General features: G+C 48.7%; 1 protein-coding gene across 1 annotated transcript in view; it reads right to left on the minus strand.

Annotated features, from left to right (window-relative positions):
• Window positions 1–815: 815 nt before the first annotated feature.
• vegfc (vascular endothelial growth factor C) overlaps window positions 816–24,408 on the minus strand; it is a 95,889-nt gene continuing 72,296 nt past the window's right edge. Inside the window, exons 4-7 of the mRNA XM_033018755.1 lie at window positions 17,837–17,988; window positions 8,040–8,152; window positions 4,214–4,547; window positions 816–1,314 (exon numbers count right to left, since the gene is read on the minus strand). Coding sequence (XP_032874646.1) covers window positions 1,194–1,314; window positions 4,214–4,547; window positions 8,040–8,152; window positions 17,837–17,988 — 720 coding nt within the window. The 3' untranslated portion in view covers window positions 816–1,193. The remainder of the gene's footprint in view (window positions 1,315–4,213; window positions 4,548–8,039; window positions 8,153–17,836; window positions 17,989–24,408) is intronic.

A 24,408-nucleotide genomic window follows, 5' to 3' on the forward strand; every position in this document is an offset into this window, starting at 1 on the left:
TAATGTGTTGGATTGTGGCATTATTATGAGAAACATGATATTTCTTCACTGTTGTTAGTTTCCCCCCCCAAATCTTTGAGGAAGGAGAGGGGGAAGAATGTCTTTAGTCAGAGAGTGATGAATCTGTGGAATTCTTTGACACAGACGGCTGTGGAGGCCAAGTCAATGGATATTTTTCATACAGTGATAGATAGAAAAATAGAAACATAGAAAATAGGTGCAGGAGTAGGCCATTCGGCCCTTCGAGCCTGCACCGCCATTCAATATGATCATGGCTGACCATCCAACTCAGTATCCTGTACCTGCCTTCTCTCCATACCCCCTGATCCCTTTAGCCACAAGGGCCACATCTAACTCCCTCTTAAATATAGCCAATGAACTGGCCTCAACTACCTTCTGTGGCAGAGAATTCCACAGATTCACCACTCTCAGTGTGAAAAATGATTTTCTCATCTCGGTCCTAAAAGACTTCCCCCTTATCCTTTTACTGTGACCCCTTGTCCTGGACTTCCCCAACACCGGGAATAATCTTCCTGCATCTAGCCTATCCAACCCCTTAAGAATTTTGGAAGTTTCTATAAGATCCCCCCTCAATCTTCTAAATTCTAGCGAGTAGATTGTTGATTAGTGCGGGTGTCAGCAGTTATGGGGAGAAGACAGGAGAATGGAGTTAGGAGGGAGAGATGGATCAGCCATGATTGGATGGCGGTTTAGACTTGATGGGCCGAATGGCCTAATTCTGCTCCTCTCATTTATATGAGTTGGTAACACCGAGATATCTGTGGATGTGTTGCCATGGATACAACACATACAATACACTTTTGGCTTTTATTTTAAAGATATTGTACATGATATAAAAATAGTGATCACAGTGAGCTCTTACAGTTGTTAACTGCTAACGACAGGAATGTTGCACAAGAATTCTGTGGCAATAAATTAGATATAGATTCATTATCTTAAAAAAAATGGAGCTTGCAAGGCCCTCGACCCGCTGGCCATTGACGTGTCCCGTGTAGCTGGTCATGTGTTCTTGCTGTTGGTCCAGCGTGTCGTTACCGTGTGCGCTGAGACATGGCCTCCCGTGTCTCTGACACACACCGCTCGTCACGTATGTGTCCTCCCTCTGGGTGGTGGTGTCCGTGTGAAAGTCCAGCGGCCATCTCCGCGGCCGACAGGCGGGAGAACGGTGGCGGTCAGTAGTGGCCGTGGTACGGTCTCCGCCAGTACGTGGGGACACAGTTACACACCTCCTCGCTGAAGTATAGTCCTTGTTTACACCCCTTCCTCCGCACCCTGCACGGCGGCCTGTAGCAGCTGCATCAAGTAAAGCACACAACATGTAGTGTTACACGTGTGCCAGACTGGTGGACACCGTCCATCACAGGTACTCACATCCACACCACTGAAGGGATCTACAGAGACTGGTACCCATCACGGGGACTCACATCCCCAGCACTGAAGATCCATCACGGGGACTCACATCCCCACCATCAAAGGCATCTACAGAGACTGGTACCCATCTTGGTTTCAAGAGAGAGCTAGATAGGGCTCTTAAAAATAGCGCAGTCAGGGGATATGGGGAGAAGGCAGGAACGGGGTACTGATTGGGGATGATCAGGCATGATCACATTGAATGGCGGCGCTGGCTCGAAGGGCCGAATGGCCTACTCCTGTACCTATTGTCTATTGTCTATCACGGGAACTCATCTCCCCACCATCAAAGGGATCTACAGGAGGAGCTGCGTCAAAAAGGCAGCCAGCATCATCAGAGACCCACACCACCCTGGCCACGCTCTCATCTCTCCGGTACCATCGGGAAGAAGGTACAGGAGCCTGAAAACCGTGACCTCCAGGTTCAGGAACAGCTTCTTCCCTACAGCCATTAGGCTCTTGAACACAACAACCTCCCAATAAGCTCTGGACAACATAGACTATTATTTTTATTATTGTTGTTTGTTTTTATGTTTACATGTTATACATATGTATAAGTATCCATGTATATGTTTACGTGGATATATACGCACACTGAACTATTGTTCTCGTTTATGATATTGTTTACAGTGTACTTGCTATTTAGGGAGTGCAGGGTAGGTTTACAAGGTTAATTCCCGGGATGGCGGGACTGTCATATGCTGAGAGAATGGAGCAGCTGGGCTTGTATACTCTGGTGTTTAGAAGGATGAGAGGAGATCTTATTGAAACATATAAGATTATTAAAGGTTTGGACACGCTAGAGGCAGGAAACATGTTCCCGATGTTGGGGGAGCCCAGAACCATGAGCCACAGTTTAAGAATAAGGGGTAAGCCATTTAGAACGGAGACGAGGAAACACTTTTTCTCACAGAGAGTTGTGAGTCTGTGGAATTCTCTGCCTCAGAGTGCGGTGGAGGCAGGTTCTCTGGATACTTTCATGAGAGAGCTAGATAGGACTCTTAAAGATAGCGGAGTCAGGGGATATGGGGAGAAGGCAGGAACGGGGTACTGATTGGGGATGATCAGCCATGATCACATTGAATGGCGGTGCTGGCTCGAAGGGCCGAATGGCCTACTCCTGCACCTATTGTCTATTGTTTACATATTGTGTTGTGCTGCTGCATAAATAAAACACTCTTGACAGCATGGAGACAGGCCCTTTGGGCTAGTGAGCACCCCAGTGATCACCCCGTACACTAGCGCTATCCTACACATTAGGGACAATTTACAATTGTTTTACCAAAGCCAATTAACCTACAAACCTGCACGTGTTTGGAGTGTGGGAGGAAACCGAAGCACCCGGAGAAAACCCACGCAGGTCACGGGGAGAACGTGCAAACTCCAGCGACCATCGATCACCCGTTTACACTAGGTGTAGTTACCCACTCTATCATCCACTCCCTACACATTCGGGCAATTAACTGAGGCCAGGGATCGGGGTGGAGAATGATGCGAGAGTGACATTCACGAGGGTTTTCGATAGGAGGGTCATGGATCACGTGCAGGCAGAGGAGACTAGTTTAACGGCATCTTGTGCAGCACGGACATTGTGGGCCGAAGGGCCTGTTCTGGTGCTGTTCTGTACTCAATAGGCCTGACTTTAGGAGAACTGGGGATGGGGACTGGACATTGTGCCTTCCCCCACAGTGGTAACCATTGTGGGGGGATGATTTTTGTGTGTAAGTGAATATTTTAGTCTGTCCAAGATGGCTGTCGGAAGGGAGAGTGGACGCTGGCGCGGTTTAGCTGCCGCTGCTCTCTCTTCACATTGTGTTTTTGATTTTTTTGACTTTGGATCGAATTCTGTCTTTAATTTGTGTATTGGTGATGTCTTTATTATTTATTTTACTCCGATTATATGTTTTTTACTCTTGTTAAATTCTGTAAGGTGTCCTTGAGACTTTTGAAAGGCGCCCACAAATAAAATTTATTATTATTATTATTATTATGTTCTATGAATGTTACTAGCAGAGTTCTTGGCTGCGTGGTCAAGATGTGTCGACAACTTTATGCTGAGGTTTATTATTGTCACATGTACCGAGGCCCAGGGAACACCGTTGTTCTCCCTGCGACCCAGTCACGTCAGATAAAACTATAGTACATATAATCATGCCAAAGTCACGTACAGCGGGTGGAGCAGCGGGGAATAGTGTGGGGCGTGTAGTTACATGTAGATTGCAGGGATTTTATCAACTGCTAGATCCTCACATGACACTGGCATGTTGTGTGAGGGGCTTTGACACGGGACTGACATGCATGTGAAAGGTTTAACATGGGACTGACCTGCATGCATGTGGAGTGTCAGGCACGGGAATAACATGCACGTCAGGGGTTGATCACAGGACTGCCATGTGGACGAGATGTGGAGCTGACATGCATGTGAAGGGTATATCATGGGAATAACATACGTGAGATGGTTTGAAACGCTGACTGGAACACGTGGGGGTTTAACACAGGACTGATGCGTGTGAGACGGATTAGCACGGAACTGACATGCATGAGAGATTCTGACATGGGACTAACATGCGTGTGAGGGTGTAACACGGATTGACCTGCGCGTGTGGGGCTGAACACGGGAATAACATGCATGTGAGTAGGCCATTCGGCCCTTCGAGCCTGCACCGCCATTCAATATGATCATGGCTGATCAAGGATACATTCCACCCCCCGCGGTGCCCAGCGGTCCCGGAAAACCTCCAGGGCACTAACATGCGTGTGAGAGGGTGTAACACGGACTGACCTGCAGGTGTGTGGGTAGAACCTCTGTCCCCTGAGGAAGCACTTGTTGGGTGACTGCGTGCACTCGCACACGCATGTTGCTGTGTTCAGCGGCTGTTGCCGGGGGCAGCTCCTCTTGCACACGCACTGACACGTGTCTGCGTCGAACTGGCGGTGGGGCCCGCAGCTGGCGGCGTGCTGGCCGTTCCGGCACACGCACTGACACGTGTCCGTGTCCAGCTCCCGGTGCGGGCCGCACCCCGTCCCGTCAGCGCCCCCTTTACACACGCACTGGCAGCTGTCCACGTCCAGCTCCTTGTGGGATCCACACATGCCCTGCAAGCCCGGCTCAGCAGCTGCAAAACACACATACAGCCGTCACTTACACCTGGGGTTGGCACGGTGGTGCAGCACGGTGGCGCAGAAAGTTGGCACAGCACGGTGGCACAACGCGGTGGCACAGCACGGTGGCGCAGCAAGGTGGCACAGCACGGTGGCACAACGCGGTGGCACAGCGTGGTGGCGAGACAAGGTGGCGCAGCACGGTGGCACAACGCGGTGGCGCAGCGTGGTGGCGAGACAAGGTGGCGCAGCAAGGTGGCACAATGCGGTGTCGCAGCGCGGTGGCGAGACACGGTGGTGCAGCGCGGTGGCGAGACACGGTGGTGCAGCGCGGTGGTGTAACACGGTGGCGCAGCACGGTGGCGCAGCTGTAGAGTTGCCGCCTCACAGCACCACACACCCGGCTTCCATCCTGACTACGGGTGCTGTCTGTATGGAGTTTGCACGTTCTCCCCGTGACAACGTGGGTTTTCTCCGGGTGCTCCGGTTTCCTCCCACTCCAAAGACGTAGTGAGTTGTAAGTCACTTGGGTTGGTAAACTTGTAAATTGTCCCTAGTGTGTAGGATAGTGTTAGTGTGCGGGGATCGATGGTCGGCACCGACTCGATGGGCTGAAGGGCCTGTTTCCACGCTCTATCTCTAATCTAAACTTAGCTGTAGACTGCAGCGACACAGCGTGGAAACTGGCCCTTCGGCCCACCGAGTCCGTGTTGACCAGCGATCACCCCGTATACAGATGGGGTGATCTTATATAGGTGTATAAAATAATGATGGGCATAGATAGTGTGAATGTACAGCGTCTTTGACCCAGGGCTGGGGAATCTGGACCCAGAGAACATGGGTTTAAGGTGAGAGGGGAAATAGGAACCTTTTCACAGGGCGGTGGGTGTATGGAACCAGCTGCCACAGGAGGTTGTTGACCCTCATCTTTGGGCAACCTGTGCGTAGGGGAAAGGGTAGGGCAGAGGATGTCCTGGTCGGGTTGCTCCTGGGCCTGGCCAAGCTGGCCATCCGTGAGTAACGGCGCCAGGCGGAAGAGGGCTCTGCCCGAGCCGACTGCCCGCCCCTTTTCCGGGGTTACGTCCGCGCCCGGGTGGTGTTAGAGAGGGTCTACCCGCTGTCCACGGGCACCCTGGAGGTTTTCCGGGACCGCTGGGCACCGCGGGGGGTGGAATGTATCCTTGACAAGTAGTGTAGCATAGTTGTGTAATAGTTCATCGTTTGTCTTATATTACGGTGGTGGTTCTGTTTTCTTTTTTAAAAAAGAGTTAGTTGAGGCAGGGATTATAACAGGATTGAATAATGTGGCAGTAGACAAAAGTGCTGGAGAAACTCAGCTGGTGCGGCAGCATCTATGGAGCGAAGGAAATAGGCAACGTTTCGGACTGAAACCTTTCTTCAGACTGATGCGCGGGGGACGGGAAGAAGAAAGGAAGAGGAGGAGCCAGAGGGCTGAGGGAGAGCTGAGAAGTGGAGGAGACAGCAAGGGCTACCGGAAATTGGAGAAGTCAATGTTCAAGCCGCTGGGGTGCAGACTGCCTTTGATAACGTTCCACGTGATGCTGTTAAACAAGGCAATAGCCTGTGGTATTAGAGAGAAGATGCTAGCGTGGATAGAAAGCTGGCTGGGTGGTAGAAGGCAAAGAGTGGCAATAAAGGGGGCTTTTTCTGGTTGGCTGCCAGTGACTAGCGGAGTTCCGCAGGGCTCGGTGCTGGGGCCGCTACTCTTCACGTTGTATATTAATGATTTGGACGAGGGGATTGAAGGCTGTGGCCAGGTTTGCAGATGATATGTAGATAGGTGGAGGGGCAGGTAGTGTAGAAGAAGAAGGGACTCTGCAGAAGGTCTTAGACAGGTTGGGAGAGTGGGCAGAGAAGTGGCAGATGGAATATAGTGTAGCCAAGTGTGGAGTCGTGCATTTTGGTCGTAGGAATAAAGGCGTAGACTATTTTCTAAATGGGTAGACATTCCAGAAATCGGAGGTGCAAAGGGACTTGGGAGCTGGTGCAGGATTCCCAAAAAGTTAATCTGCAGGTCGAATCGGTAGTAAAGAAAGCAAACTCAATGCTAGCATTTATTTCAAGAGGGCTCGTGTACAAAAACAGGGATGTAATGCTGAGGCTCTATAAGGTGCTGGTCAGGCCGCATTTGGAATATTGTGAGCAGTTTTGGGCCCCATATCTGAGGAAGGATGTGCGGGCTCTGGAGAGGGTCCAGAGGAGGTTTACAAGAATGATCCCAGGAATGAGTGGGTTAACCTATGATGAGTATTTGTCGGCACTGGGCCTGTACTCGCTGGAGTTTAGAAGAATGAGGGGGGACCTCATTGAAACATACAGAATAGTGAAAGGCCTGGATAGAGTGGATGTGGAGAGGATGTTTCCACTAGTGGGAGAGTCTAGGACCAGAGGTCACAGTTTCAGAATAAAAGGACATTCCTTTAGGAAGGAGATGAGAAGGAATATTTTTAGTCAGAGGGCGGTGAATCTGTGGAATTCTTTGCCACAGACGGCTGTGGATATATTTAAAGTGGATATTGACAGATTCTTGATTAGTAAGAGTGTCGAAGGTTACGGGGAGAAGGCAGGAGAATGGGGTTGAGAGGGAAAGATAGATCAGCCATGATTGAATGGCGTAGTAGACTTGATGGGCCCTGTGGCCTAATTCTGCTCCTATGAATTAACCTTTGAGCATTTAACGGACATTTGGTCAGGTACATGAACAGGAAAGGTTGTCAGGGCGAAGGGCCACATCAGGGCATCGTGGTTGGCATGGGCTAGTTGGGCTGAAGGACCTGTTTCCATTCTATATCACTCTGTGACCATGCGGGTGAAACGGAATCACTTGCCAAATGGTAGTCAGGCAGTGATTTCCCAGGAATGCTGGGCACCGCGGCCTATCGATGTGTCCTGAAACAGGATTGTAACATAGCCGAATCATAGAATGATTCAGCGTGGAAACAGGCCATTCGGCCCAACTTTCCCACACTGTCCAACAATGTTCCAGCTACACTAGTCCCACCTGCCCGCGTTTGGCCCATCTATACTATTACTAAAACTCTCATCTTGACCACTGAATTATAACTAAATCTGCGCAAACGCGCTGCCCTATATCGCTAGGATTTTCTCCAAGCCACCAAGTTTTGTTCCGATCAGTGAAATAATAGAAAAGTTACGAAGGTTTAAAAAATCGTGAGATCAGCAGATTGGTCTTCTCGCCTGTCAGTCTTCATGAAGGTAACACCCCTTCCGGAGGCGAGGAGAATAAATCCCCGGTGGCCGGGCATGAATCAGTCAGCCCAGAAGCCGTGAGTGAGTTGAGTCCAGAACTGTGAGTCCACCAGCCGTTAGTGACTGAACTGTGAGTCTAGAAGCTGTGAGTGACTGAAATGTGAGTCTACAAGCCGTGGCTGAGTCCGGAGGTCCCGCTCAGTCCCGTTGTTCAGGTGACCCGTGTCACACTGAGTGGTGGAGTGTGCAGTCATTCAGTAAATAATCTCACTCACCTGCACCACCTTCTGACGGCAGCAGCCCACTGAGATCGTACTGCAGCACACATCTGCACAAAAAACTATTCCAGATGTGATTCCTGGGGCACGTTTTGTTTGCCATCAAACAGCTGTGGAGGAAACAAAAATGGTTTTGTTGAAATGAGGCAACGATTACAGACAGTTCAATGGTCCCGGCATTCACCTGCTCATTGTATCATGGAGAAACAGAAACTGGACAGGTGAGGGTATGTACAGGTGAGGGGCATATACAGGTGAGGGGCATATACAGGTGAGGGGCATGTACAGGTGAGGGTATGTACAGGTGAGGGGCATGTACAGGTGAGGGTATGTACAGGTGAGGGTATGTACAGGTGAGGGGTATGTACAGGTGAGGGGCATGTACAGGTGAGGGGTATGTACAGGTGAGGGGCATGTACAGGTGAGGGGTATGTACAGGTGAGGGTATGTACAGGTGAGGGGCATGTACAGGTGAGGGGCATGTACAGGTGAGGGGCATGTACAGGTGAGGGGCATGTACAGGTGAGGGGCATGTACAGGTGAGGGGTATGTACAGGTGAGGGGTATGTACAGGTGAGGGGTATGTACAGGTGAGGGGCATGTACAGGTGAGGGGCATGTACAGGTGAGGGGCATGTACAGGTGAGGGGTATGTACAGGTATGGGGTATGTACAGGTGAGCGGCATGTACAGGTGAGGGGTATGTACAGGTGAGGGGTATGCACAGGTGAGGGGTATGTACAGGTATGGGGTATGTACAGGTGAGCGGCATGTACAGGTGAGGGGTATGTACAGGTGAAGGGTAGGGGGAAGTGTCAATGCTCTCTCACTATGTGAGGTGCAGGTATTTTTAGTGGCAATGGACACCCCACTGTCATGTTGAGGTATGTGTGTCAACTCCCCCAACATAGAAACATAGAAACATAGAAATTAGGTGCAGGAGTAGGCCATTTGGCCCTTCGAGCCTGCACCGCCATTCAATATGATCATGGCTGATCATCCAACTCAGTATCCCGTACCTGCCTTCTCTCCATACCCTCTGATCCCCTTAGCCACAAGGGCCACATCTAACTCCCTCTTAAATATAGCCAATGAACTGGCCTCGACTACCCTCTGTGGCAGAGAGTTCCAGAGATTCACCACTCTGTGTGAAAAAAGTTCTTCTCATCTCGGTATTAAAGGATTTCCCCCTTATCCTTAAGCTGTGACCCCTTGTCCTGGACTTCCCCAACATCGGGAGCAATCTTCCTGCATCTAGCCTGTCCAACTCCTTAAGAATTTTGTAAGTTTCTATAAGATCCCCTCTCAATCTCCTAAATTCTAGAGAGTATAAACCAAGTCTATCCAGTCTTTCTTCATAAGACAGTCCTGACATCCCAGGAATCAGTCTGGTGAACCTTCTCTGCACTCCCTCTATGGCAATAATGTCCTTCCTCAGATTTGGAGACCAAAACTGTACGCAATACTCCAGGTGTGGTCTCACCAAGACCCTGTACAACTGCAGTAGAACCTCCCTGCTCCTATACTCAAATCCTTTTGCTATGAAAGCTAACATACCATTCGCTTTCTTCACTGCCTGCTGCACCTGCATGCCTACTTTCAATGACTGGTGTACCATGACACCCAGGTCTCGCTGCATCTCCCCTTTTCCTAGTCGGCCACGAACATAGCAGCTCACGTCACCTATCCCCACCCATGACCCCAGCCAGTGTCACCTCCTGCCCTAGAGTCAGTCTGACCCTGACCGTCATCACACTTGTGTAGGAAGGAACTGCAGATGCTGGTTTAAATCAAAGGTAGACACAAAATGCTAGAGTAACTCAGCGGGACAGGCCCGAAACGTCACCCATTCCTTCCCTCCAGAGATGCTGCCTGACCCGCTGAGTTACTCCAGCATTTTGTGTCTACCCTGATCACACTTGTGTCTCTAGACCAGGGTATGGGCCGTGAGTGTGAGCTGGCATCTCCGTTGTCCCTCTCAGGAGACCACACTATCCTGTAAACCAGTGAGCATACAGCCTGGTGTAAGATCACCAGGCCCCTGGCTCCCTGTCTCTGTGATAGAGAGAGAGCAAGTTTCTGCCATGAACATTTAGTTTACTACTTTAGTTTAAAGGAGGTGGAAGGAACTGCAGTTGCTGCTTTATACAAGTAACCAACAAAGTACCTGAAGAACTCAGCAGATCAGGCAGCATTGTTAGTTTAGTTCAGTTTAGTTTATTGTCACATGTTTGTTGCGTGCTAACCAGTCAGCGGAAAGACAACACATGATTACAATCCAGCCGTCCACAGTGTACAGACACATGATAAGGGAATAACGTTTAGTGCAAGGTAAAGGCAGTAAAGTCCGATTAAAGATAGTCTGAGGGTCACCAATGAGGTAGATAGTAGTTCAGCGCTGCTCTCTGGTTGTGGTTATTGCTATTGAACTCAACTCAAACAAAACTCTGAACATTAATAGCCCATTATCTGTTTACTTGCACTTTATCTGTTTTATTTATTCATGTGTGTATATATTTATATAATGGTATATGGACACACTGATCTGTTCTGTATTCATGCCGTCTATATTCTGTTGTGCTGAAGCAAAGCAAGAATTTCATTGTCCTATCTGGGACACATGACAATAAACTCTCTTGAATCTTGAATCTTGAATCTTGGTTGGATGGTTCACTTGCTGGGAACAGCCGGGAAGAAACTGTCCCTGAAGAGTCAAGAGAGTTTTATTGTCAATCGTCCCAGATAGGACAATGAGATTTTCGCTAGCTGCAGCACAGCAGAATATGTAAACATGGTACATAACGGGAGAAGAACAGTTCAGTGTGTGTATACACATGCACACATACTCAATAAATTACAAATATAGTGCAATAATAATGCTTAAAGGGCCTGTCCCACTTAGGCGACCTCGGCTCGCAAATTACGCGACCTCGTGGTCACTTGAGGCGTACGGGCACCGTATGGCCACGCGGGGCCGGTCCCACTTAGAAGCACGGAGCTGTGCGGGGCTGGTCCCGACATCACGCGGGGCTCCGAAAATCTGACAGTGTCCGAAATCTTTGCGTTGGCACGCAGGCGCATTGCGTTCGTACGCAGCGTCTTGACGTCGTACGCAACGTCTTGCCGTTGTACGCCTAGCGCGTGGCGTTGCACGATGACGTCACCGCCCGGCGTGGTGTTGCGTGATGACGTCACCGCCCGACGCCATGCGACACCCAAATTCAGTCGGCCCGCCTCCTGCCCAGCTGATTGGTAAGTATGACACAAATGATGTCACGCGCGTACTTAGCGCGAACTTCGCTTCCGTTTAGTCGCGCCAAACGCATGCAATCGCATGCAAGTGTGACAGGCCCTTATTTTTTGTTGTGTTTAATAGCCTGATGGCAGTAGGGAAGGAGCTTTTCCTGGAGGTGTTCGTTTTCTCACTCCACGCAGCAGCATTCAAAAACTGTACCCATTCCCACGTCACAGAGCTGGGGAGCTCTGAGATTTAATAACAATAGACGTTTCTAAAAACAGATCCTGGGCAGCCCAAGTCCCCTGGAAAGTTCATTGTAGTTTATTTTGAAGTCAGTCCTATGTTTTTCAATTATTTCTGTCAACAGGTCTCAATGGGTGGATGGCCGTGAGGCGTAGTTAGTGTGTGATGCACAAGGTAGAATGTTTTGTAAGGATTGCATACCTCAAATCACAACTTTACTGGAACAGGGAGGAAGCTGCAGATTAAGTTACAGAGAAGGATATGGGGAGAAGGCAGGCACGGGGTACTGATTGTGGATCATCAGCTATGCTCACATTGAATGGCGGTGCTGTCTCCAAGGGCCGAATGGCCTACTCCTGCACTTATTATCTATTGAGAACTCGACGAGAAATGGAGTATGGTTTAGTTCACCTTTGTTTAGTGAACTAAACCAAGGTACAGCATGGAGACAGGCCCTTCGTCCCACCGAGTCTACGCTTCTTCTTATCGAGTCCACATACAAGATTAGAAGTTGTTCAGCCAGAGCTGAACACACATCTCGGCATCTGCACAACGGTGTCTGTCTTGTCGCTTCTTGTGCTTCTTGTGCATGGTAGTGGAAAGATTGGTGGAAACAGGGGCCGCGATCGACGTGAATGCCCTTTCCTTGACCCCACCGAGTCCACGCTGACCATCGATCAACCATTGACACATTCCACTTTCATATCCACGCCCTACACACGAAGGGCAATTTACAGAGGGCCGATTCACCTAGAAACCTGCACGTCTTTAGGATGTTGGAGGAAACTGGAGCACCTAGGTTTAGTCGTAGTACGTCGTAGTAGGTCGGCATGTTAGTCGTAGGTAATCAAGGGTAGTCGAAGATAGTCATAGATAGTCTTCATCATAGTCGAAGGAGGTCGAAGGAGGTCGTCTTCACTCTCCACTATTCAGTGTCCAATTTTCCCGAAGTTAGGCGTAGCTAGTCGAAGCTAGTCTTCAACATGACATTTTTTCAAACTCTCCTAATCTCGCCAATTAGGTCTCCCAAGTGGGACAGCCCCTTTTGTTTGCATGCTGTCCAGTCAAAGAAAGGGATATACATGATCACAATCAAGCTATCCACAGTGCTCAGCTACAGTGGACAATATTCCGTGCAAGATAAAGTCCGATTAAAGATAGCTCAAAGGTCTCCAATGATAGATGGGAGGTCAGGACCACTCGAGTTGCTCAGAGTTTCAGTTGCCTGATAACAGCCGGGAACAAACTGTCCCTGAATCTGAATAGAATCATGGGGAACCAAGAACCAATCGGGGTACTGATTGGTGATGATCAGCCATGATCACATTGAATGGCGGTGCTGGCTCGAAGGGCCGAATGGTCTACTCCTGTCTATTGTCTAAGTGGTTTAAGGTGAGAGGGGAAAGAAGCATCTATTGTACTTGAGTTCATTGTATCTATGTACAGTATATCTGATCTGATTGAATAGTGTACAAAATAAGACTTTACACTGTACCTGTGATAGTAACAAATCTAAACCTATACCAGCAATCTGAGCGGCAACGTCTTCACACAGACGGTCGTGGGTTTATACAGCAACCGGCCACGCACTGTCACAACATTTAAAAGACACTTGTGCAGGTACTTAGATCTGAACATTTTAGTGGGACATGGGGCAAAGGCAGGCAAGGGCCGAGCTTAGATGGGGCACCTTGATCGACATTGATGAGTTGGGCCGAATGGCCTGTTTCCATGCTGGATCAATCAATCAATCAAACAATCAATAAATCAATCAGCCAATCAATAAATCAATCAGCCAATCAATAAATCAATCAGCCAATCAATCAATCACAGCCAATCAATCAATCAATCAATCAATCAATCAATCAATCAATCAATCAATCAATCGATCGATCAATCAATCGATCAACCAATCAATCAATCAATCAATCACAGTCAATCAATCATTCAATCAATCACTCACTTAATCAATCAATCAATCAATCAATCAATCACTCAATCAATCAATCAATCAATCAATCAATCGATCGATCAATCGATCAATCGATCAATCGATAGATCAATCAATCAGTCAGTCAAACGATCAATCAGTCAATCAGTCAATCAATCAATCAATCAATCAATCAATCAATCAATCAATCAATCAATCAATCAATCAATCAATCAATCAATCAGATTTATTCATCACATGCGCAATTAAGTGCAGTGAAATGAACTGTGCCTCCATGGATGACTATGACTAAACACAGCCTTAACTAGTGCTGGCCACTGATGATCTTGGCTTTGTGCTGAACCAGTGAATAGGTGTGTTGATACATGAAAGACAATACATGATTACAATTGAGGTCCAGTGTACAGATACAGGATAAAGGAATAACATTTAGTGCAAGATAAAGTCAGTAAAGCCCGATCAAAGATATCCATGTGGGATTTCCCCGAGTTCTCCATTGTCCTTCAACACTCCAAAGATGTGCAGATTGGCTTCTCTAGATTGTAGGATGCTGCTAGTGTACGGGAGATTGTTGGTTGGCAGGGACTCCTTGGGTTAAAGGTATATCACTGAACTATACTTAAGGTGCTGGAGTAACTCAGCGGGTCAGGCAGCATCTGTGGAGAACACAGATAGGTGATGTTTCACAGAGTGCTGGAGTAACTCAGCGGGTCAGGCAGCATCTGTGGAGAACATGGATAGGTGACGTTTCACAGAGTGCTGGAGTAACTCAGCGGGTCAGGCAGCATCTGTGGAGAACATGGATAGGTGACGTTTCACAGAGTGCTGGAGTAACTCAGCGGGTCAGGCAGCATCTGTGGAGAACACGGATAGGTGACGTTTCACAGAGTGCTGGAGTAACTCAGCGGGTCAGGCAGCATCTGTGGAGAACATGGATAGGTCTGTAGGTTTGGGGTGTTGTTTACTTACAGTGTAGAATGGCGTGAGTTTGGAGAGTTGTGCAATGTGTGAGGCAGATCTTGAGGGAAGAGTGGTGAATGTGACAATATCCACAGAAGCCTGGCTGGATTACCTCGGGCAGAAACAGATGCCTGTGGTCAACGTCAGTGAGTCCATCTGGGGATGACACATCCCAGCAAGGACAGGGATGATGCCAGGCGTTGCACAACTGACCACAACTGCACCACTCACCAACCATCTCCACACGACACTACTCACCCTCATGCTTACACACCCCCACCACATCCTTCCCCACTGGCAGACAGAGAGAGTCAGTGGGTGGGAGAGGTTGGGGCAGAGAGAAGGTTGTTGTTGCTATTCTGCCTGTTGAGTTTAGTTTAGAGATCAGCATGGAAATAGGCCCATCCACCCATCCACACCAACCATTGATCACCCCTTCACACCAAGTCTATGTTATCACCTCCTCTACAACCAACAATGGACTATTGTGGGCTCCAACATTCCTAGGTCTTCGGTGCTGGCTCTGATATGTTGTGTACCTTTTCATACCATTAGTTCCCCTCTCAGACACAAAGTGCTGGAGTAACTCAGCGGGTCAGGCAGCATCTGTGGAGGACATGGATAGGTGACGTTTCACAGAGTGCTGGAGTAACTCAGTGGGTCAGGCAGCATCTGTGGAGAACATGGATAGGTGACGTTTCACAGAGTGCTGGAGTAACTCAGCGGGTCAGGCAACATTTCTGGAGAGAAGGAATGGGTGATGCTGCAGGTCGAGACCCTTCTTCAGACTGAGAGTCAAGGAGCGGGAGCCATAAAGATGGATGTGTAAGGTGTGAAAAGGAGACATCAAGGAGATGAGGTGCAGGGAAATGTAGAATAAATCATTGTTAGCTGGGGGAACGAGCCAACAACGCATACAAAGTAAAATTTAATCAGGAGGACAGTCAAACTAGTCAGAGAACTAAGATGGAGGAGAGAGTGGGAAAGCAAGGGTTACTTGAAGTTGCAGAAGTCAATATTCATAGCGCTGGGTTGCAAGCTCTCCACTCTCCCCTGACTCTGTCTGAAGAAGGGTGTCGACTCGAAACGTGATCTATTCCTTCTCTCCAGAGATGCTGCCTATTCTGCTGAGTTACTGCAGAATTTTGCGTCTATCTACGAGCCTAACAACCTTCAGAGGTCATGGACTCTGACTCATGTACAGGAAGAATAGGTGATAAAGTATTGCTCATGAATGTCAATGAAAGTGTAAGGGACCGTGCTCCCAGTGGCACGCAAGTTATGATGATGGTGACGTCTTAATGTATAAACTTCCAATCAATGTGCCGGATTGAATGAATTCAGACGTGTCATAACCACAAATGAAACCAACTCACACTTTCCTTCCGCTACTTGCAACATCTGTATATGACAAAGACATCCCAAGGACGTGCGGGTTTGCTGTTTAATCGTCCCTCTGTAAATCGTCCCTAGTGTGTAGAGAGTGGATGTGAAAGTGGGATAGAACTAGTGTGAACGGGTGATCGCTGGTCGGCATGGACTTGGTGGGCCGAAGGGCCTGTTTCCATGCTGTATCTCTACACTAAACAATGACTGTTCGGGCAGGCAGGAGATTGCACGATATTCCACAGCGAGTTGCTCTCTGTCAGGCCTGCATGATACACAGATACATCACACACAGTTTTGGAGGTTTCGATTCAGGTCAAACAAATTAATGTCGAGAACATGGATCGGTGATGATTTATATCGGGACCCTTCTTCAGACAGATTGTGGTAGAGGAGAGATAACCACTCTCTGTGAGAAAAAGTGTTTCCTCGTCTCCGTTCTAAATGGCTTACTTCTTATTCTGAAACTGTGGCCCCTGGATAGTGTTAGTGTGCGGGGATCGCTGCTCGCTGCAACCTCAGTGGGTCAAGGGGCCTGTTTCTGTGCTGTATCTCTAAAGACTAAAGGCTATGCAAGTCTACACTATTCAATCAAGGCTGATCTATCTTTCCCTCTCAACCCCATAACCTTTGACAGCCTCACTAGTCACGAGCTGTAGGGCCAGAACCTTGTGTCTGAAGAAGGATCTCGACCCGAAACGTCACCTATTCCTTCACTCCAGGGTTGCTGGCTGGCGGCGCGACTCACCCGTTGCAGCGGCCCCTACAGCCTGTCTGTCTTTTTTTTATTTTTTGTCTAGTTAAATGTAGTGTTTGGTGTTTTTTAATACTGGTTTTAAATGTGTATATGTGGGGGGCGGGGGGAAACTGTTCAAAATCTCTTCCCTGTCTGGGAGACCCGATCTTTTCCCTGTCGGGTCTCCGTTGTCGTTGGGGCCTAGCACCGTGGAGCGGCCTCCAGCCTGAACGACCCGGGGGCTCGGGAGACTGCGGAGCTGCGGACTACTCACCATCGTGGGGCTGGCCGGCCTCGGAGCGTGGGGAGCGGTGGTGACTCGCTGCTGCGACTCGACTCCTGGGGCTCGGAGGCTCCAGCAACGCAGCCGCAGGTCCGGTGGACTGGGACATCGGGAGCTCGCGGGTCCGGGGTGAGAGAGAGACCGCTTCCCGGAGCTCCCGCAACGCGACTTCTCCAACCCGTGTCGCGGGGTTGCAACGACCCGGAGCGGGGTCGTACATCGCCCGGCGCGGCTTCACGGCCGTGGGACATTCAAGCGCCCGCCGGGGGCTCCAACTTCGAGACTTCTAGACAGGGAGCGGGGCCGTAAATCGCCCGGCACGGCCTAAAATGACCGTGGGACTTAGCGTCGCCCGCCTGGGGCTTGGACATCGGGAGAGACATGGAGAACAGGGGAGAGAAAAGACTTTGCCTTCCATCACAGTGGGTTCAATGTGATGGATGTTTGTGTGAATTAAATTGTGTGTATGTCTAGGAATTGTCTTTGTTTGTATGGCTGTGGAAACAGAATTTCGTTTGAGCCGCACTGAGGCTCAAATGACAATAAAATTGTATTGTATTGTATTGTATATTGAGTGACTCCAGCATTTTGTGTCTGTCTTCAGTTTAAACCGGCATCTGCAGCTGCTTCCCACACACGTGGTGCATTTATTTGTAGCCTGACAAGCTGAGTTACTCCAGCACTTTATAGAAATTAAACACCCTTGATGCTTGACTCTTGATAAAGAGCGGCAGCAGATTGGAGGGTGGAAGATTACAACCTTCACATGGTCCGCCCTGTTTCGACTAATGCAATCAACTCCACGTGCACAAACGGAAGATCAAATAGAACAAGTTGTCCAACAACTTTAGGCTGTGCACGCCACACGAAAGAAGAAGAAGAAGTAGCAGATTGGAAACACGGGACCCGTGACGTTACAACAAGGACACGCTGTGAGCCAACACACGACAGGTCGTTAGCGTGTCAGTGGCGTGTTGGAGGTCTATGACGGTACTTACTCTGACGGGGATGTAGATATGGAGCGTCGGATAATGGAGTGAGCTTGTCTGTAGAAATCCATCTTGGACATACAGCGGCAGCCCGTGTGGTTGGCCACACTGATGGTCACCGGCTTCGGAACCTGCGAGATGGGGATGCTGATCTCAAACAACTGGTGGACAAAGCAGAATAATCACACGTTAGAGACGGCAGAGAATAACATACAAGAGAATAACGCCAGCCAATGGTCAAATCCATTCACCCTCCCAACCTCCACATGTTCCACTGCTCAACTCAATAGAAAATAGACAATAGGTGCAGGAGTAGGCCATTCGGCCCTTCGAGCCAGCACCGCCATTCAATGTGATCATGGCTGATCATCCCCAATCAGTACCCCGTTCCTGCCTTCTCCCCATATCCCCTGACTTCGCTATCTTTGAGAGCCCTATCTAGCTCTCTTTTGAAAGTATCCAGAGAACCTGCCTCCACCAGTCTCTGAGGCAGAGAATTCCACAGACTCACAACTCTCTGAGAAAAAGTGTTTCCTCGTCTCCGTTCTAAATGGCCGACCAATTATTCTTAAACTGTGGCCCCTGGTTCTGGACTCCCCCAACATCGGGAACATGTTTCCTGCCTCTAGCGTGTCCAAATCCTCAATAATCTTATATGTTTCAATAAGTTGCCCTCTCATCCTTCTAAACTCCAGAGCAAACTCAGTAAATGATCAGAATTAACATAAACACCGGGAACTGCATGTGCTGGAATCTTGCACGGAACACAAAGTGCTGGAGGAACCCGGCGGGTCAGGCAGCATCCGTGGGGGGTATGGACGTTTTGGGTCAGGGGCCTGCTTCAGGCTGATTATAGCAAGGGAGAGCAAGCTGGGAGAGAGGTGGGGGTAGGACACAGCCTGCCAAGTGCTAGGTGGATACAGGTGATGGGGGAGGTGAAGAGGAGACACTAGGGTGGGTAAAGGGGACTCCACATGCAGCATCTCCCCCTCAATCACCCTGGTGCACACCCGCCACCGATTACTAATGATCCACACTATCACAACCACTGTGCAGGAAGGAACTGCAGGCGCTGGTTTACACCCAAGATTGACACAAAATGCTGGAGTAACTCAGCAGGACAGGCAGCATCTCTGGAGAGAAGGAATGAGTGATGTTATGGGTCAGACCCTTCTTCAGACTGAGAGTCAGGGGAGAGGGAAACTAGAGATATGAAAAGGTACAAAGGATCAGAGAGAGGGTGTTGTAGAGAGGAGGATAACATACAAGGGCGTAGGGTGGCGTGGGTTCCTCCCACACTCCGAAGTTGTACAGGTTTGTAGGCTAATTGGCTCCTTTAAGTTTGTAAATTGTCCCCGGTCTGTGTGTGTGTAGGATAGTGTTAGTGTGTGGGAATCGCTGGTTGGTGCGGACTTGTTGGGCCGAAGGGCCTGTTTCCATGCCGTATCTTAAAAACTGAACGAAACATCTTCATTGTGTCTACATATAAATGAAAACCTCCCATCCTCCCACTCTAAGGTAGATAAAAATGCTGAAGAAACTCAGCGGGTGAGGCAGCACCTGTGGAGCGAAGGAATAGTTGACGTGTTGGGTCGAGACCCTTCTTCAGACCCTACTTCAGACGAAGAGTCTCGACCCGAAACGTCTCCTATTCCTTCGCTCCATAGATGCTGCCTCACCCGCTGAGTTTCTCCAGCATTTGTATCTACCTTTGATTTCCCCAGCATCTGCAGTTCCTTCTTAAACATCCTCACACTCTAACAAGGTTTGGGGTGACAGTGTGAAACAAAACACTGCACAGCCAACTTTGCATTTCAAAGCTCATGTTCCCTGGTGGTTTTACTGAATGGAGAGTCTCCAAGAAGAAGATAACATAATCTGCTCCAGATAAAACTGTCTACTGCCCTAAGGTCAACATTGGAGCCACATCAGCTTGTCACTTGAAGTGTTCTGTCCTGTACCACGATGCTATTTATGTCCGCCATTCTGGCCCCTTATCTCAGCACTCACTAATTATAAAAACTACTGGACATTTCAGCCGTGTCTGAAGAAGGGTCCCATCTGCCCATCAACCCCACAACTTTGTACGAAGGGCCTGTTCCTGTGCTGTACTGTTCTATGTAAAAACAAAGAACTGCAAATGTTGGTTTGTGCCAAAGATAGGCACAGAGTGCGGGAGTAAAGGGCCTCTCCCACTTGGGCCTCATTTGCACGTCACGCAGATGGCGCGTGAAGATGTTGTGAATCCTAAAATCCTGGGGCGCCGCGCGCGACCGGACGTCACCACACGCGCATCGTGCGTCGTGACACGTAAATTATGTTGCCTAACTGACGTGCAAATTGCGCCCAAGTGGGACCCTTAACTCAGCGGGTCAGGCAGCATCTGTGGTGAGAAGACATGGGTGATGTTAGGGGTCGAGACCCTTCTTCAGACTGACCAGGCGGAGGGGATGCAGAGGACCTTGTGTCCGTCTCTCTCTGCCAATGAGAGCTGGTGATAATCTCGGGATAGACGCAAAGTGCTGGAGTAACTCAGCAGGTCAGGCAGCATCTGTGGAGAACATGGATAGGTGATGTTTCACAGAGTGCTGGAGTAACTCAGCGGGTCAGGCAGCATCTGTGGTGAAAAGGAATGGATGGCATTTTGGGTCAAGACCCTTCTTCAGACTGCGAATCATGGGAGAGGGAGACACAGAGGTATGGAAGGGTAAGGTGTGAAAAAGACAGATCAAAGGGGGCAAAGGCCAAGAAAAATGCGGAATGGATCATAGTTAGCTCGAGGAAGGTGACAACAAGGCAGACAGAGATAAGATGTAATCAGTGGGACAGTCACTGGCCGGTGAACTATGATGGGGGAGGGTTGGAGAAATCTTTATTCATACCGCTGGGGTGTAAGCTGCCCAAGTGACATATGAGGTGCTGTTCCCTCAGTCAGAATATGTTAACAACAGGGACATGCCCGTGTTAATAAACAGACCCCATTGGAGACACCACCTTCCTTCCAGACAGTGTGTACGTGTTGAAGATAGACACAAAAGGCTGGAGTAACTCAGCGGGACACACAGCATCAATGGAGAGGAGTAGGTGACTTTTCGGATCGAGACCCTTCTTCAGACTGAGAGTCAGGGGAAACATAGAAACATAGAAAATAGGTTCAGGAGGAGGCTATTCGGCCCTTCGAGCCAGCACCGCCATTCATTGTGATCATGGCTGATCGTCCCCAATCAATAACCCGTGCCTGCCTTCTCCCCATATCCCTTGATTCCACTAGCCCCTAGAGCTCTATCTAACTCTCTCTTAAATCCATCCAGTGATTTGGCCCCCACTGCCCTCTGTGGCAGGGAATTCCACAAATCCACAACTCTTTGGATGAAAAAGTTTTTTCTCACCTCAGTCTTAAATGGCTTTCCCTTTATTCTAAGACTGTGGCCCCTGGTTCTGGACTCGCCCAACATTGGGAACATTTTTCCTGCATCTAGCTTGACCAGTCCTTTTATAATTTGATATGTTTCTATAAGATCTCCCCTCATCCTTCTAAACTCCAGTGAATACAAGCCTAGTCTTTTCAATCTTTCCTCATATGACAGGCCCGCCATCCCAGGGATCAATCTCGTGAACCTACGCTGCACTGCCTCAATCACAGGTGCAGGAGTAGGCGTTTCGGCTGCTGGCTGGATTCTGAAAAGGACCCGTTCACTCCTACTCTTTGCTTCCTGTGTGCCAACCAATTTTCTGTCCATGTCAACACCCTACCCCCAATACCATGTGCTCTAATTTTAGTCACCAGTCTCCCGTGCAGGACCTTATCAAAGGCTTTCTGAAAGTCTAGATACACTACATCCACAGGCTCCCCTTCATCCATTTTACTTGTCACATCTTCAAAAAATTCCAGAAGATTAGTCAAGCATGATTTTCCTTTCATAAATCATAGAAACATAGAAAATAGGTGCAGGAGTAGGCCATTCGGCCCTTCGAGCCTGCACCGCCATTCATTATGATCATGGCTGATCATCCAACTCAGTATCCCGTACCTGCCTTCTCTCCATACCCCTTGATCCCTTTAGCCACAAGGGCCACATCTAACTCCCTCTTAAATATAGCCAATGAACTGGCCTCAACTACCTTCTGTGGCAGAGAGTTCCAGAGATTCACCACTCTCTGTGTGAAAAATGTTTTTCTCATCTCGGTCCTAAAGGATTTCCCCTCTATCCTTAAGCTGTGATCCCTTGTCCTGGACTTCCCCAACATCGGGAACAATCTTCCTGCATCTAGCCTGTCCAACCCCTTAAGAATTTTGTAAGTTTCTATAAGATCCCCCCTCAATCTCCTAAATTCTAGCGAGTACAAGCCGAGTCTATCCAGTCTTTCTTCATATGAAAGCCCTGACATCCCAGGAATCAGTCTGGTGAACCTTCTCCTTACTCCCTCTATGGCAATAATGTCCTTCCTCAGATTTGGAGACCAATACTGTATGCAATACTCCAGGTGTGGTCTCACCAAGACCCTGTACAACTGCAGTAGAACCTCCCTGCTCCTATACTCAAATCCTTTTGCTATCAATGCTAATATACCATTCGCTTTCTTCACTACCTGCTGCACCTGCATGCCTACATTCAATGACTGGTGTACCATGACACCCAGGTCTCGTTGCATCTCCCCTTTTCCTAATCGGCCACCATTTAGATAATAGTCTGCTTTCCTGTTTTTGCCACCAAAGTGGATAACCTCGCTTTTATCCATGCTGACTTGGACTAATCCTTTTACTGCTATCCAAATGCCCCATTATTACCTCTTTAATAATTGACTCCAGCATCTTTCCCACCACCGAAGTTAGGCCAACTAGTCTGTAATTCCCCATTTTCTCTCTCGCTCCTTTCTTGAAAAGTGGGATAACATTAGCTATCCTCCAATCCACAGGAACTGATCCTGAATCTATTGAACATTGGAAAATGATCACCAATGTGTCCACTATTTCTAGAGCCACCTCCCTGAGGACCCTGGGATTCAGACCATCAGGCCCAGGGGATTTATCATCCTTCAGTCCCATTAGCCTACCCAATACTATTTCTCGCCTAATGAAAATTTCTTTCAGTTCCTCTACCCCTTTAGATCCTCTGTCCTCCAGTACATCCTCCAGTACATCTGGGAGATTTTTTGTGTCTTCCTTAGTGAAGACAGATCCTGTTCAACTCCTCTGCCATTTCCTTGTTCCCCATAATAATTTCACCCGTGTCTGCCTTCAAGGGACCCACATTTGACTTTGCTACTCTTTTTCCCTTAACATATCTAAAGAAGCTTTTACTGTCCTTCTTTATATTCCTGGCCAGCTTCCCCTCGTACTTCATCTTTTCAGCCTGTATTGCCCGTTTTGTTTCCTTCCGTTGTCCTATGAAAGTTTCTCAATCCTCTGGCTTACGGCTACTCTTTGCTGTGTTATACATCTTTTCTTTTAGTTTTATTCTATCCCTAACTTCTCTTGTCAGCCACGGTTGCCTCCGACTCCCCTTAGAATCTTTCCTCCTTTTTGGAATGAAATGATCCTGCGTCTTCCGGATTATGCCGATAAATTCCTGCCATTGCTGTTCCACCATCATTCCTGCTAGGATCCCTTTCCAGTCGACCTTGGCCAGCTCCTCCCTCATGCCTTCATAGTCCCCTTTGTTCAACTGCATCACTGCCACTTCCGATTTAACCTTCTCCTTCTCAAATTGCAGATTAAAACTAATCATATTATGATCACTTCCTCCAAGCGGTTCCTTTACCTCGAGTTCTCTGGTTCATATCTGGTTCATTGGACAACACTAAATCCAGAATTGCCTTTTCTCTGGCCGGCTCCATTACAAGCTGCTCTAAGAATCCATCTCGGAGGCATTCTACAAACTCTCTTTCTTGGGGTCCTGAACCAACCTGATTTTCCCAGTCTACCTGCATATTGAAATCCCCCATCACCACAGTGGCATTACCTTTGTTACATGCAGGTTTTAACTCCTGCTGCAACTTACACCCTACATCTGGGCTACTATTTGGGGGTCTGTAAATATCACCAATTAGTGTCTTCTTGCCTTTACAATTCCTCAACTCAATCCACAGTGACTCTACCTCCTCAGTCCCTATGTCTTCCCTCGCAAGGGACTGAATTCCACCCCTCACAAGAAGAGCTACCCCCCCCTCCGCCCCTCCCACCCCCTCTTCTGCCCACCTGCCTGTTATTTCTATAGGATGTATAACCCTGGCCCTAGGATTTCAAGAAAACCTAGGATGTAAGTTCCCAGGCCTGATCCTCCTGCAGCCACGTCTCAGTAATCCCCACCATGTGTGGGAAACGGGAGATATAGATGGTGATGTCGGGAGATATAGAACAAATGAATGAAAGATATGCAAAAAAGTAACAATGATAAAGATAACAGGCCATGTTTAAGGAAGAACTGCAGATGCTGGAAAAATCGAAGTAGACAAAAATGCTGGAGTAACTCAGCGGGTCAGGCAGCATCTGTGGAGAACATGGATAGGTGACGTTTCACAGAGTGCTGGAGTAACTCAGCGGGTCAGGCAGCATCTGTGGAGAACATGGATAGGTGACG

The sequence above is a fragment of the Amblyraja radiata genome, chromosome 3 (assembly GCF_010909765.2).
Source record: "Amblyraja radiata isolate CabotCenter1 chromosome 3, sAmbRad1.1.pri, whole genome shotgun sequence".
NCBI classification, from domain to species: Eukaryota; Metazoa; Chordata; class Chondrichthyes; order Rajiformes; family Rajidae; genus Amblyraja; species Amblyraja radiata.